Below are 15,546 nucleotides of genomic sequence, written 5' to 3'. Positions count from 1 at the left end.
CCGCCGAAAAATCCCGTTCCCCCCCCCCCCAAAAAAACGGGGTTTTTTTCGAGCTTCAAAATTTCCGGAAATTTTACATCTCTACTCCCTCCCCCAGTTAATCCTTGACCATCACCTCATCAGGTATTTGACATTATAAAACTACAGCTTTGACTATCTCTGTTCCTCTGCTATCCTTGTATCTGACATGCCAACTGCACTCCTTTCCAAGAAAGCAAGGACCAATTATTACAACACACTTGATCTTCGAGTAGCTTGGAAGACTCTCTGGAAGTTGCAGCCACTGAGTGATATTACAGCCCGCTTACTGAGATGGGGAAGTTGTCAAGAATACTAGTCCCATGCTTTGTTAGCAGTGTTGGCTACCTGTTACCTTCCAAGCTAAGGACTGCTAATAATGTTTTGTGGGCCCATCATAACCAAGGGACCATCTGGGTCATCTTCTCTCTAAATCCGTTTGTTCACCAAAATCTGCAGGAGAGTCAGCATCTGCCTACAGAGCAACATTTGCTATGTGTCCAGGAGTGTGGCTGTCCCAGTAGTAACACTCCAATAATCCAATTTATTTTACCTCCTGCAAACACGCATTTCTGCGCAGTTTGGAGAACACTGCTAAAAATTATGTAGAGCACTACATTTTTCAGAACAGCAGCCCTGAAACCTGAAAAAAATATCAGCTAAGTCTTTTTAACTGGATACACAGGGCACAGGAGAAGAAAATTTGGGTTCGGAGTGTATTTGCAAGAGGGGAAAAAACGACCCCACAACAATTCTCATTTTCTGACTGCAATCTGAAAAGGGAAGAAAATTTATCCTCTTTTCACGTCTATACAAGCACTACAAATAGTAGAGGGGAAAGTATAGCTTTAGTCTGCTGTCTCCCTCCCTGCCATTATTTTTCTCTCCCTGCAAAAACCAGATGTCCAAAGTGGCTTACAACAGTCATTTTAAAACAATACAGTACACTGGGAATACCGCTATCTAAAAAAAATGAACAGAACCACCAGTACAAAACTCAAACACACAGGTGGTGGGGATGGAGATAAGACAGTGGCCTCCCAGTTCAAACCCTCAGACTGTCTTGCTCAAGTAGGTCTGGGATTTCAACTGTACGACCAGCTCCAAAATCTGCCTTCATGTTCTTTAAATATATATAAATAAATAGGGAAAATATAAAGAAATGTAAAGACATGGCTTCCGATTTTCTCTACAACAAGCATGTGTAAAACTACAAATTTAACACTTACTCTATTGTTACAAAAGAGTAATTCCTAATTCCCCCCCCCCAATCATCAAATCCGAAAATCATCATTTCATTTCCCCCCCGTTTCATGCAAAAAGTCTATAAGGGGTTTCCAGTTAACAATAAATGTAGATAATGTCTTTTTTCCCCTGATAAAAGAATTTTAGCCATCTCTGCAGGTTCTGTCATCTTCACCAACCATTCCCCTTGTTGTGGGTAATGTCAAACTTTTCAATTTTTGGAACCTTTCCATGAACTTTTCCTTCATGTTCTTGACAGCTGCTGATGAATGGACGTTCTACACCCTGCACCATCTTATCGACTAGAAGAGCCAGTTTGGTGTAGTGGTTAAGTGCGAGGACTCTAATCTGGGAGAACCAGGTTTGATTCCCCACTCCTCCACTCGCACCTGGCTGGATGACCTTGAGCAAGCCATAGTTCTGATAAGAGCTCATCTTGAAAAAGAGCAGTTTCTGTCAGAGCTCTCTCAGCCCCGCCTGCCTCACAGGGTGTCTGTTGTAGGGAGGGGAAGGGAAGGGAAAGGAGAATGTAAGCAGCTCTGAAACACCTTTGGGTAGTGAAGGGCAGGGTATAAATCCAATCTCTTCTTCTTCTTGAGCCCAGCCTCAAGATTAGTTGTTTCATTTTAAGGCACAGAATTCACAACAAGGAAGCTCCCCAGGCAGGGCTGAGAGCCAAAGGCTGGTGGAAGCACATACAGAGGAAACTTGGCTTGGGCTTCACCCCACCCTTGGATGCACAAATGACCATCTTCCACAAATGCTGTGGCAAGCTACTCCCCCACAGTCAAATCGGCCATGGGCATGATTATACATGGGGGTTTAGGAGAACGGTGGGAATACAATTGTTTTAAATAACTGAATATTAACAGGACAGTGCCCAAAACTAACAGGGCCTGACACAGACCTGAAAATGAGAAAGGAAGCAATCAACCTGCCTTTGGATGAGGCTGTAGTTGTGTGAGCAAGAGACTGAACATGAGAGCAGGTCAATCGATATGGCAGTGACAGTGAGCTCAACGTGCATAAAAAGCTAGTACGAGGTCAAGCTTTACTAGATTAGACTATCAGGAGTAGAAACCAAACAATAAATGCTCAACTCAGCAAAAGAAGATAAAATCAAGTAAAAGGAAGAAGGGGCAGAAGAAGCCACACACTTTGCATTGGGACTAGACCCAGCTAAGAACAGCTCACCCAAGCATCTTTTATTTGTATCTACATTGTAAATCACTGTACGCTGGTTAGAAGGGTACTCCTGGCTGAAAAGGGTAAAAATACAATGAAAGATAAAAACTGTCATCTAAGTTGCATCTCTATGGCTTCATGCCAACTAGAAACACAGTTAAACCCAATATTAAAATGGGCAACTTTGACATTTAATTGTTTACCACCCATAACTTAAAACGGTGGTCCTGTCCTTACTAGTCTGAATTCAAGGCAAAAATGAAAGCCAATAGACTTCTGCTGAAAATGAGGGAGGGCGATTTTCACTGATTCCCCCATCCAGCAGGAGACCTTTGATGCCCCCAAGTAATTCCTGAGGGTCCCCACCTAGTAGTAGCAGCATTTTGAAGGGTGTTTTGGGGCTGCTGCAGGAAAGAGGAACTGGCAAAAATCCCCACCTATGTCTGCAGAAATCTAGGTGGGATCCAAGCCAGTGACAAATTCTACGGCATTATGATTTTATACCAGAATTTATAACAACTAAAATTTAGACTGCTACAGCTGTGATCCAAAAACTGGTTTTCCAGCTCCCCCCCCTTCTGTTATTCCACCCATAGCAGGTGCTTCTATAGTAACACGACTAAGAATCATCACCTGCCTTTCCCAACAATCCTTCACCACCTGCCACTTTCACATTTATACTTCTTTATCTCAAATAGGGTGGAACTAGATGTCAAAGGACCAATGTTGCAGCCACCACCCCGTGCCTCATTCACCTTTCTTCCTGGTAACGTCTAGTATAACAGAATGAATAACATGACATCATCATGATGTGACTTCCCCAGCCCACACTTACTGTTAGCTACCAGTACAGGGAACACACTGTGTATGCAATAATTCAACCAACAAATACTGGTCTGTAACACTAATCATGTTAAGGGTTAGACAAACTTGTGTTGCTAGCGATACCCATTCCTTGTTCATCCCTAGCAGCAGATAATCAACTATCCTCCCTGTGAACATACAGAAGCAGCAGCACTGGTTTTATACCCCTTCCTCTCCCCACAACAGACACCCCGTGAGGTAGGTGGGACTAAGAGAGCTGAAAGAACTGTACTGACCCAAGGTCACCCAGCTGGCTGCATGTAGAAGAGTGGGGAATCAAACCTCCAGATTAGATCCCATTTAGTTATCTCCATCATGCTCTGCCTGTGGACTCCCCAGAGCACTGACTAGCCGCGCCGAGAGACAGAAGTCAGACCCAGTGGCTGCCTTCCATTAAGTCTTTCTGCAACGGAAGGAGTCTTACAGCCAAACAATATGTTACTGTCTCCCCGGACCCAATGTGTGGTCCCTGCATGGCTTCTTAAAAAAAAGGAGAGCCCAAACAGGCTCTTAGTCCCAATGATGCTGTGGAGGGGGAGGCTCCTGTCTCTCCCCCCCAGCCATTTTCACATGTGAAACTTTTTGAAACAGGATCCACTTCTAGACTTGCCATAGTCTTTAGGACCCACTTGCGAAGTAACTTCCCACAACTTTCACCAGCACAAAATGTAGGAATCATCCATCAGGTAAGACTGAACATTTTTCACATCCAACCCACTGTTCAATAAGTACTATACAAACATATTACAACTTCTTTAATGCCAGTATAAAAAATGGGCAGGCCTCCAATCAAACAGAAGTAAACAATATTGTATGATTTTCTACCATCGTTTTTTGTTTCATTCCTTCATACACAAGAATTTTCTAAGTAGGTTCCTATGTACATTACAGTCTCTCTGTAAGATAAGCAATCAGGCTAGATATTCGTGATTTTGACTGCTGGTAGATCTTGCCAACCAACTCCAATCCCATCATTAATTATAAGCAATGGCAGGTACTCTAGGAGCAAGAAGAAGAGGAATCGGTGTGCGGACTCTAATCTGGGAGAACCGGGTTTGATTCCCCACTCCTCCACTTGCACCTGTCCTTGAAAAAGAGCAGTTTGTGTCAGAGCTCTCTCAGCCCCACCCACCTCACAGGGTGTCTGTCATGGGGAGGGGAAGGGAAAGGAGTTTGTAAGCCGCTCTGAGACTCCCTTGGGTAGTGAAGGGCTGGGTATAAATCCAATCTCTTCTCTTCTTCTCCTTTTTTGGTTTCTTCCAACTCAGCAGAGAGTAAAATAGCCTGAAATGATCATGTAAGATTTAACACAAGATTTTTTACTATGTTTAATTCTACATGAATGGAAACTAGTATATCAATGAATGAATTTAAAAACAGAAACAAATTTGCCATTTGAGTCAATTTATTTTTAGGTTCTCTTTGGACACTTCAGCTGAAAACATTTTCATTCTGTACTCTGTTTAAAAAAACATCCCAAAGCTGCTTCCATCAATTAAAACAAAACAAGTAATATAATAAAACCCAAATGCAAGCAGCAGCATAAAAAAAAAATCACCCATAAAACTGCCGTACTGTAAAATTACACATTCTAAAATTACAGCTACAGGACCTTTGCCAAAACATGAACAGAGACAGCATACTACTGAGTCAGAGCAAGTGGCCGTCAATAAAACAGCACCAATAGGTACCCCCACAGCAATCAAGGCGCTGGAGACCAGAACCAGACACCACCATCCAGACTAATGCCTGGGAAAGTAAGTTTTTTGCCTGCCTCTTAAAACTCAACAAATCTGACACCTGGTAAACAGCAGTGAGAATGACGTTTCAAAGATGAGATGCCGCAACAGAAAAGACAACCTCTCTGGTAAACACCCACAGAACTCTTCTTCCAGCAGCTTGTCGAGGTTTGCGCGGTGCTAGCCCACTGTAGGCTGCGAGTGGTGTGAGAGTATCAAAGACGACGTAAGTCTTATAGGCTTGGTGTAAAACTATATACAATTTATTTACACGAGCCTCCACCAATATATTGCACAGAACGACAAAATGCTCACGCAGACACCAGGTTTCCATCAGGAAGGATGGCACACTGTACAGCATCATACTTATACTAGCATTGTCCAATCAGGACCCAATGCTGAGGCACTGTTAATTAGCTCTGCCCTCAACTAGACAGAACCAGCTGGAGCCAGCTCTACTGACATTCTGAGCTGTCAGCTCCTGTCAAACAGATTGATATGATCTACAGCCAGACTTACAGAACACATGGATGTTGACACAGCTTTGGATAGATGGTGGACAAACCTGGAACACTGCAAGACTCTACCGCATATGCACCAAACATTCAAACAGCAGGTCCCCAGCACGATCACCAAAGACTCATACGGCAATGCCCCAGCACTGCCATTTGACGTCAGTCAAGGTGGGATTTGGGCCAACAAACCATTATGCCCCAAGCAAACGTCTCAGCCAAACTAATCTAGAAGGATGGAGTTCAGTAGCACCTTGAAGAGGAACAAAATTTTCCATTGATGAAGGGAGCTTTGACTCACAAAAGCTGATACCCTGGTAAGTTTTGTTGGTCACTAAGGTGCTACTGGACTCAAATTTTGTTCTACTACTATAGATGAACACGACTACCCACCTGAAATGTTCAGCACTAAGTGTTCTGTCATCAAAAAGCAATACCTTGTATGCACACTTTGAAACCTAATTTTTTTGTTGTTGTTCTGAAACGGATGATATGTCATTTCCATTTGTATTTTCTCTCGAGATGCAAATTTCCCTTGAAAGCACATTTAGGCTTTGCAAATCAACCCTCAGTGCAAGACTGAGGTAATGATGTAAATTTCAACGCAACGCCCCTAGCAGTATTTGCATAGCACCACGAAGAATATTGTCCCCTTGTTTAAAGCTGCTGGGTTTCCCTAGCTTGTTGTAGGAGCTGGTGTGTTAAAAAGGAGCCATCTTGACTGAATCTGTTACAGGACTCTCGTGACTTCTCCACTACTCTCTGCATGTGGAAGAACAGAAAATGAAACAGTGACTCCCCTCTCCCTTGCAAATACTTGCATGCCAAAGGTGCATCGCTCAGTAGCCACAGCTCAGAGAACATGTTCTGCATATATAAAGTTCCAGGTTCAATCCCCAGCGTCTTCAGCTAAGAAGATCTCAAACTGCCAGACCCCTGCTTCATGTTCATATGACCACATCTCACCCACTGCTGTTACCGCACCATTTCCCATCCTATGAACTGAAGCGGCAACTTCTGCTTGGTCCCTTATTCCAACAATCCCTTGGGGTTATTATATTTGAGTAATACAGAAAAAATGAAGAACAGCAAGAAGAAATGAAGAGCAACAGCACAGTCAACTCTCAAATTACTTCAAAACTTATTAGAAACTGTCCAAACCTATGCTGTAGGACCAGACACCGGACATTTATGGTTCAGCTTTGATTACTTAAACTTATTAGAAACTGTCCAAACCAGACACCCGACATTTATGGTTCAGCTTTGATTACTTACTTTCAAACTGTAGGCTTGTAAGAGACTCATATAGCATAGTCAATACACGGATGCACTGTTCCATGACCAAAACTGAACAACCAGAACAGTTCAGACAACTCTGGCCTGGTGGCTTTTCTTCCCCTCCTGTCAAATTCAGCAAGCCAGAGAGGAAGGCATGGAACCAAGCAATGCTCTTTTCCCCTTTAAAATCACAAGAGTGCGTATGCACACCTTGTTTTCCCACTTACTGAAAAAGAGACACATTCAATGCATCTTGGCAGGCCTGTCGCAGCTGCTTAACGATATCATCTGAATGTACGGGAGCTGACAAGTTCTGGCTTTCCACACTTATTCTGCCACGTGGAAGCCACTCACCAAAGCTGGATCTCTGCTGTCTTGACAGGTGGGAAGCACATTTCCTACAGTATCTCTCAGTGAAGGACCTCAGAGCCATCGGGGGGGGGGGGGACCAGACAGAAGAAAAGTCATTTTGCCTTGTTCCTCCAGTCAACTGTAAACTGCAAAGTCAGCAGCTGCAGAGGATTAAGGGAATGTAGGCTTGACAGGATGAAAGGACATGAAGTCCCACATTAGCCCCAACTTTTATACAAACAGACCAATCCAAGAATTTCCTGTAACGTCAAGTAAGTACTTGAGAGAACACACCAACTTGTACACCAGCACAGTGGAACACTATGTGTAGCATTTGGCTGGCACTGTGATGGTATAACACCAATAGCACAGATAGACATGCTGGTGCAAGTACTCAGGATTCAGAGAAAATCCTGCCATATGAATGTGAAAGTGTCAGAAGGTCTACCATCATTATAGGTGGCATTCTATCTTTTTTAAAAAAACACTCAGGCTATATGTTAACTTCTTTTTTCAGCTAGTGCAGGGGTGGCCAAACTTGCTCAACGTAACAGCCACACAGAATAAATGTCAGATGTTTGAGAGCTGCAAAACATGAATATTACTCACACGTTTTTATTTAAAAATATGCAGATTTGCTTTTTACTAACATTAAATGAGACTGCCAAAAATAAAAAACAAAAGGGTAAAAACAGATATTGCTAATGATATTTATGTGTCTGAGAGAGAGAGAGGTGGAAAGAAAGAATGAAAGAGGTAGAAAGAAAGAGAGAGAAAAAAAGCAAATAGATGGGAGGGAGAAAAAGCATGTCTCCCATTCGCTTCCCCAGCCACCCTGCCGGGAGCCGCAGTTTGGTCACCCCTGGGCTAGTGTAATACTCATTTCATCTGTCTCCTGAACCCCATTTTCTTTTTCCTTCCACTTCTTTTACATTATACACAGTTGCCTTTCTGGTAGCCGCACTGCATTTAACACACACACACCCCAAACTGGGGGAGCTTGGCTGCAAAAAGAGGACAGGTGTAGTCTTGGACCCACCATATACCCTTCCATATATGTATAGAGAATTTGTGTCTATTCTGGACACTATTGCTTTAAAATTCTCTTGGGTAGACATTCCAATTTGGGGACTTTTTCCCATAGCCACTATTTTCCAAGATGGCGACTATATCATTCCGATAGTTAAAATTCACGTAGGATGCTCATCTTGGTGTCTTAGCATATGCTTTTGAGGTCAGTATGGCCAAATACACTATTACATTCATTGTAGAGACAGCCATTTTTCTTGTAGCTGCCATTTTCCAAGATGGTGGATCTTTTTTCACATTTTTGTAAGGTGCTCATATTGGTGTCAAACTGTATGTTTTGAGGGTCGATAAAGCTGAATACACTATTCCTTTTGTTGTAAAAACAAAACAAAGTCTTATTTTTAAGCTTTGTAATATTTTGGGGGGGATAAATCTAGAGAATTTTTTTTCAATATCTGTTACATTGGGACATAATGCAGCAGAAGAGTTAAAGTGCAGAAAACTATTCTGCTGCCTTAAATAACAGCATTAATTTATTATTTATTTAAAATATTCACTAGCTGCCTTTCTTCCTTACAGAGCGCTTACAATATTAATAAAATAGATAAAATTATATATTAAAAACTTAAAACCAAAATTTAAAATCACAGTTTAGGATCGGTTTAATGAAATGCGTTCCTAAATAAAACTGTCTTCAGCTGCGGCCTAAAGGTCAAAAACGAGGTGGACGGGCACATCTCCCTGGGGAAGGAGTTCCATAATCATGGGGCTGTCACCAAAAAGGCCCTCTCTTATGCGCCCACCAGACGAGCCTCTTTGGCTGATGGGAAAATCAGGAGGGCCTCTCCACCACAGGAACCTATGGGAGAAGACGGTCCTTCAGATACCTTGGTCTCAAACCATGTAGGGCTCTTAAGGTCAAAACCAGCCCCTTGGACTGGGCTGGAGAGTGGATTCCGTAGCCAGCATAATTGCTGTTATATTGGTATCACGTGCCCCCGATAGCTGGCCCCACCCAGCAGTCCAGCAGCAGTGTTCAGCACTAGCTGCAGCCTCCAAACACTCTTCAAGGGTAGCCTCAAGTAGACTGTATTGCAATAGTCCAGTCTAGATGTAACTAAGGCATGGGTCACTGTGGCTAGATCTCACCAACCCAGGAACGGACGCAGCTGATGCAACAGCTGAAGCTAGACAAAAGCACTCTAGACCACTGCAGCCACCTGGTTTTCTAAGGCGACTACTGAGTCAAGTAGCCATATTAGGTTGTGAATTTCAACGGAAGCATAACCCCATCCAAGACAGGAGAGATATGAAGTTCCTGGTCTGCCTTGCTACTAACCCAGAGAACCTCTGTCTTGTCAGGACTGAGCTCCAGCTTGTTCATCCTCATCAAGATCATTATTGACTCCGAGCACTGGTTCAGAACATCAAATGCATCCTTGGAACAAAAGCTTTCTCATGATTCAAGTGCAGTGCTGCAGTGATAACCTTGTCATCAATGACCATCCCAACTGCAATAACAGGTATCTGTGCCTCTTTGGACTGACCAGGAATCATTTGACAGGCAAGTTGCTGCAGGTTGGTTTTATTCTGTGAGAGATGCAGAACTTGCTCATCTGAACAGGAGTTGAGGTCGGATATTTGCTAACTCTACAGTCCCAGTGTCGTGTGCTCCTCAAAGCCTTTCGCCTGCCTTGACAGAGAGTTCGATGCAACTACTGAAGATTATCATTGCAGTGCTATACTTGAATAACGAGAAGACTGGGGTTAAGGAAATCAGTAGTAGTACTGAGGAGGCTGATCACTGCATAGTACCCCAAGCAAACTGGGCGATCAAGCATTGTACAAAGCATGCTGTGATATTATCAAATGATATATACAGTGGAGCTACTACGGAGGTACATGTTTACTTTCCATAGCAAAGGTTTTGATTATATCAAAATAACCATAGCTGCCACATTAGAAAATGGTGGCTATAGGAAAAATATCCTAAAATTGGAATGTCTACCCAAGAAAATGTTAAAGCAATAGGGTCCTCCTGAAACACACACAATCAACTTATCTGGTGAATCCAGGACTAGTGGGGTTTGCAGAATCTCTTTCTTACTATATATTCCCCATTTCTATTTTTTAAAAATAATAATACAACTGATACAAATCTGAAGACTGAAAAGCACTAGAGTGGCAACATTTCAATTCTGGATGGTGAAAAAAGTGGGCTTTATAACAAAAATAGAAGAGACCTCCACCAAATGCAGTCCTGAAGTGTGATTAAGTAATCAGCTGCCATTTTACAAAATATTGTGAACCCTACTTCCCTTTTGAAACCCTAAAGTGAAGGGCAGAGCTACAAGCCAAGGACTGCTTTTTATTTCCTTATGCAAAAATTATTTCCTGTATATCACATATTTAAACATGTGTTCAAATATGCCTCTGTGCTAATGTTACTTAAAAAAAGAATGTGAAAGTAAAACCAATTTCACAGTTCCATTCTAACCCCAGCAAAGTAGGAAATCCAAGTACAGAAAAGTGAAGTAAAATGTGAGTATTGTTTTAAGATTAAAAGTGCTTTTAGTGATTCATACACAGGTTTTACGCAGAAGGTATCACTTTCATACTAAGTGCAAGCATTTATTCAGTGGGCTTGGCAAAAACTATTTTGTTCAACCAAATTAATTGTCCTGGAGAAACAGGTAGAAGACCTTGTCAAGTGGTGCTTCAAGTGTCAGACTTGGACCCCAGATCAGAAATTCTCAAAATGGGTAATTTTGAGCCAATCGTTGAGATAGATCATGATGGGTAGCTGTGTTAGTCTGCCTGTACCAGTAGAAAAAAGCAAGAGTCCAGTAGCATCTTAAAGACCAGGGCTATTTTTGGGCAGGAACGGAGTACCGGCTGGCTCCTGAGTTGACCACGCCCAGCAGGAACTCATTAGCATAATGGGCCACACCCAACAGCAGAAACTCATTAGGATTGGCTACATTAGGGGTGTGTGGCCTAACATGCAAATAAGTTCCTGCTACAAAAAAAAGCCCTGGGTTTTGACAACAAAGTAAACAAAATAAGAAGCAAAAGGTGGGTGTGGCTGGATGACCACACTTCTGGCAACATGGGGGTGTGGCTTAATATGCTAATGAGTTTCTGCTGTTGGGTGTGGCCTATTATGCTAATGAGTTCCTGCTGGGCTTTTTCTACAAAAAAAGCCCTGTAAGACTAACAAAATATGTGGCAAGGTATGAACTTTTGTGAGTCACTGCTGAAGAAGTGAACAGTGACTCACGAAAGTTCATCCCCTCCCACATATTTTGTTAGTCTTTAAGGTGCTACTGGACTCTTGCTTTTTTCTTGGGCATCACACTCAACCTAACCTACTTCAAAGGGTTATTGTGAGGATAAAAAGGGGATAGTACCACCTGCTTTTTTTAATGTGTGGGACAAGGCAATATAGAACTAATTGCAGTTCCAACAGCAGCTGCAAGAGCATACATTACTACAAAATTGAAGTTTACAACCTCATCATGTTTGATGGGATGGTGCAGACAAATCTGGAATGTAGCATTATTAAAATGGTTAGTCTATTATAAGAGGAAAGGGAAGAGCAATCTAACCAACAGATTTATGAAGAACTGGATATTATTCACATAATACAAATATGAAAGTATGGGTAATGTACAATTTTATGTATTATTTTCTCTGATAAAGTTACTTTTAAAAGGACAGCATCTAAATACACCACTCAGAGCTTCAAGGAGGGCTGGCTAGATTTGAGAAGAAGCCCGCCAATCTAGAACACTGAGCATTTCCTCTGTCAGATTTTGTCTAATAATCTAAAATGCCTTGATTATATCCAGCAGGCAAAAAATACAGGAGAAGGTGAATATATGGCTGGAAAACCCTAAGAGGAAAGTTGATTATCACATCAGTAAGAATTAAGGTAAGGCCGCTTTGGCATTTTATTAGCTGATAACCTCCCAAGTGACTTTTAAAAGTTACCTTGAGCATTAGAGTAGAGGCTGAATAAGGTATATTCCTTAAGAGAAATATGCTGCAGCCAGCATAATCCACTGACGAAGGTGGCAGAACTCTCCTTTAAGCATGGAAATGCATTATATGGGACAATTCCAGGCTCTCTGCCGGTCAGTAAAAATGAACCAAATTAGCCTCCTGTGTGCTTTGGCTACAGAGGGTGAGAAAGTGTCTGCATCAGCGTTTTTGAAATGTGTAATCCCCTTGTTTCTATTCAGAATTCCAATGAGAACTCTTACATTGCTAAAGGAAGCCCCTCAACTCACAACCACTGTCACCTGCATCTAGTTTCTTGCTATACAAATAATAACCATTACTCAAAAACAAAGGGACCAGAAATGGATGGCATTATTTCCTTCCAACTATATTCTAGTAGGATTTGCTTCTGCCTCTGAGTATTCTCTTATCATGAAGCACACTTTCCATTCTGAGCATAAAAATTAGTTTCTTTCTCTACAGATGTGCTATCCCAGACTTCTATCCTAGGACAGGGCTTGCAATTTCTCCACTTGACCTTATACTTTACAAATTATATTAGTTTCAGGATGTTAGCATCTTTTCTTACCCCAGCTCTAGTTTACTTTAGGAATACTCTTCTAAGGTACAGTTTACTACTGGAGATCACAACTGAGATAATCCAGCATCTTAAACAATCAACAAGCTAATATAAACGATCTGCCTGTAAGTGAACACCCAAGAGAAAATTCCAGCCCAGGAAATCCTGCTATATTTCCCATTTTTCTGCCTTTATATTTAAAGAAAAAGCCTATGAGACCTCTGTTACTGCAAATCAATGCTCATCAATAGGGGTTTCAGTTTTCAAATCTGAGTTCTGTTTTTATCACGCCCACTCTCACAATCACCCAGTGAAGTATGTCACTATTACTCCACTATTATTCAAATTTTTTACTGGGGGGAAAACTGGGATGGAGAGAGGGTGACTTGCTCTAAACCACAGCACCAGAGGCACCTGAATTCATACCTCCCAGATCCAGCTGCCTACAGACAGGAAAGCAAAGGGACCAGAAATGGATGGCATTATTCCCTTCCAACTATATTGCAGCAGGATTCTCTTATGCCTCTGAATATTCTCTACCCACTCCTTGTACAAACGGAAACTCCAGAAAAGGATGACACAAAACTCAAAGACACAGTACCTGCTCTGCCTTTAGAGGGTCCTAATTCCAGTCCCCCCGGCATCTTCAGTGGCAGATGCTGAGAAAGACCTCTTGAAGCACCATTATTTATCAGAATAGACAATAATGTGCTACAAAGATCAGTGGTCTGACTCAGTGTAAGATACCGTTAGATGCCTAGAACTATCCAACAGCAAAAGAATCCAGCCTAAACCCATCAAACACTCTAGCACCTTCTAGAAACCAAACTGTGCTGGGGGTAGGGGGCAAATCAGGGGCAAAAGTGTTGTTTTCCCCCTAAGGTACTGCAATACATTACCTTACTAAATTTCACACTGTAAAATAATATAGAACCACAGTACAAGCTGGGAGGCCACTGTAGTTGAGAGACAGAAGCTTAATTATCCAATAGCAGGCTTATAGAAGGAGTCAGATTTGAACACCTCCCACCCCCCACCGTTCAGTCTGTCAGCCACTATGGCTACCCCATTTTGGAAACCGCCATTAGGGTAGAATGCCGTTCTGGCAAAAAAAATACACAAAGCATAGCTAACTTACAAAGCAATTCACCCCAATTCTCCGTAAAACCCATATCTGCCATCCTATCTCAGCCCTTCTCCACACCCCCATCCAGGAAACCATTTCCACCCAACCTGGTTTTTGAAAATAAAAATTAGAGAAGCCCTCCAGGATCAGATTAAAAATTATCTAGCAGAGCAGCCTACTTCCAACAGCAGGCAGCCAAATGCCAACAGGAAACACAGACATAATCAACAAGGCCTTCCCTTAGTATCTGCCACCCCAGCAGCTGGTCTTCAGGGGTATGCTGCTTCTGAATATGGAAATTTCACATAACTAACATGGCTAATACATATCGTTCCCTGTGATATACCAACCTAACACTCTTTCTTTCAAAACTCAAGATATATTGCCTGCGGCTAATACCCTGTTTCCCCGAAAATAAGCCCTACCCCAAAAATAAGCCCTAGCAGGATTTCTATGCATTTGTGGTATAAGCCCTAGTGTGTCTTCTTGAGAAAAAATAAATATAAGACAGTGTCTTATTTTCGGGGAAACACAGTATATACCATCTTCCCACATATGTTCTCTAACCACTTAGACAGATCAAGATGGACAGCCGTGTTAGTCTGTCCGTAGCAGTAGAAAAGAGCAAGAGTCCAGTAGCACCTGAAAGACTAACAAAATATGTGGCAGGGGATGAGCTTCCATGAGTCACTGCTCATTTCTTCAGAGCAGTGACTCACGGAAGATCACCTCCTGCCACATATTTTGTTAGTCTTTCAGGTGCTACTGGACTCTTGCTCTTCTCTAACCACTTATGCAGACACACTGCTTCCATATCTAGAGGTTCCATTTTGCCAAACTGTTCAATTCTCTCTGCCCTCCAACATCACAGGTTTAGAGGCGTCCTGCCTTCAGCTCCGGAAGTTCCATTCAGATAACCTGAACACGTCCTCTTTCCACACACCCAACCCAACCAACACGCATCCAGGGGTATTCTGCCTCTGAACAGGAATCCAAGCTAACCAGCCCATATGCGTTGCGTTCGCATTAGTCAACCGAACTCCTCCCTCCACACTGCGTGTATTCAAGGGTACAGTGCCTCTAGCCAGGGAAGCTCCATTCAGCTAAACTAGCCAACGCAGTCTCCCTTACCCAACACGTTTCCTTCGGAGTCCCCCCACCATTTCCTTGCCATGAGGCGCTCCCCGGTCCAAGGAGGGAGGACCGGGCCGACCACTCTCCCTCCCCACATACACACCCATGGAGAGCCCCAACCTCCCTCCTTCCACCCCCGAGCTGCCTTCCCCCCAACGCCTCCTCTCTCCCAGCCTAGCACCCCCATTCGAGCCTCCTTGGCCACCGCCCCTCGGGCCCCGACACACCCAGGCGGCGAGCCCCGGCTCTGGAGTGCCCGTCGGGCCCGGCGCTGCGTCTCCCCGCCAGGACCCGGGGGAAACGAGCCTCTGCCTCCCCTCGGGGCCGCCTCCGCCGCGAGCCGCTCCCCCTCGACCGGGCAGGCTGGCCTCGGTTCCCCGGTCCCCCGCTCACCCGAGCCCGTGGTGGCCGCCATCTTGCGCCGCTGTCGCTGCGAGCCCGGCCTCCCTGCCGCCCACGTCACCTCAACGCGGGAAGTGAGTT

At 43.3% G+C, this 15,546-nt stretch overlaps 1 protein-coding gene across 1 annotated transcript in view; it reads right to left on the bottom strand.

Annotated features, from left to right (window-relative positions):
* UBE2V1 (ubiquitin conjugating enzyme E2 variant 1) overlaps positions 1-15,546 on the bottom strand; it is a 27,905-nt gene extending 12,359 nt beyond the window's left edge. Inside the window, exon 1 of the mRNA XM_015408126.1 lies at positions 15,457-15,546. Within this exon, the coding sequence (XP_015263612.1) occupies positions 15,457-15,478 (22 nt within the window). The 5' untranslated portion in view covers positions 15,479-15,546. The remainder of the gene's footprint in view (positions 1-15,456) is intronic.

Source organism: Gekko japonicus, unplaced genomic scaffold (genome assembly GCF_001447785.1).
Source record: "Gekko japonicus isolate JY-2015 unplaced genomic scaffold, Gekko_japonicus_V1.1 scaffold87, whole genome shotgun sequence".
Lineage (NCBI taxonomy): Eukaryota > Metazoa > Chordata > Lepidosauria > Squamata > Gekkonidae > Gekko > Gekko japonicus.
Note: the sequence above shows the minus strand (reverse complement) of the source record. Positions and strands in the feature narration are given on the sequence as shown.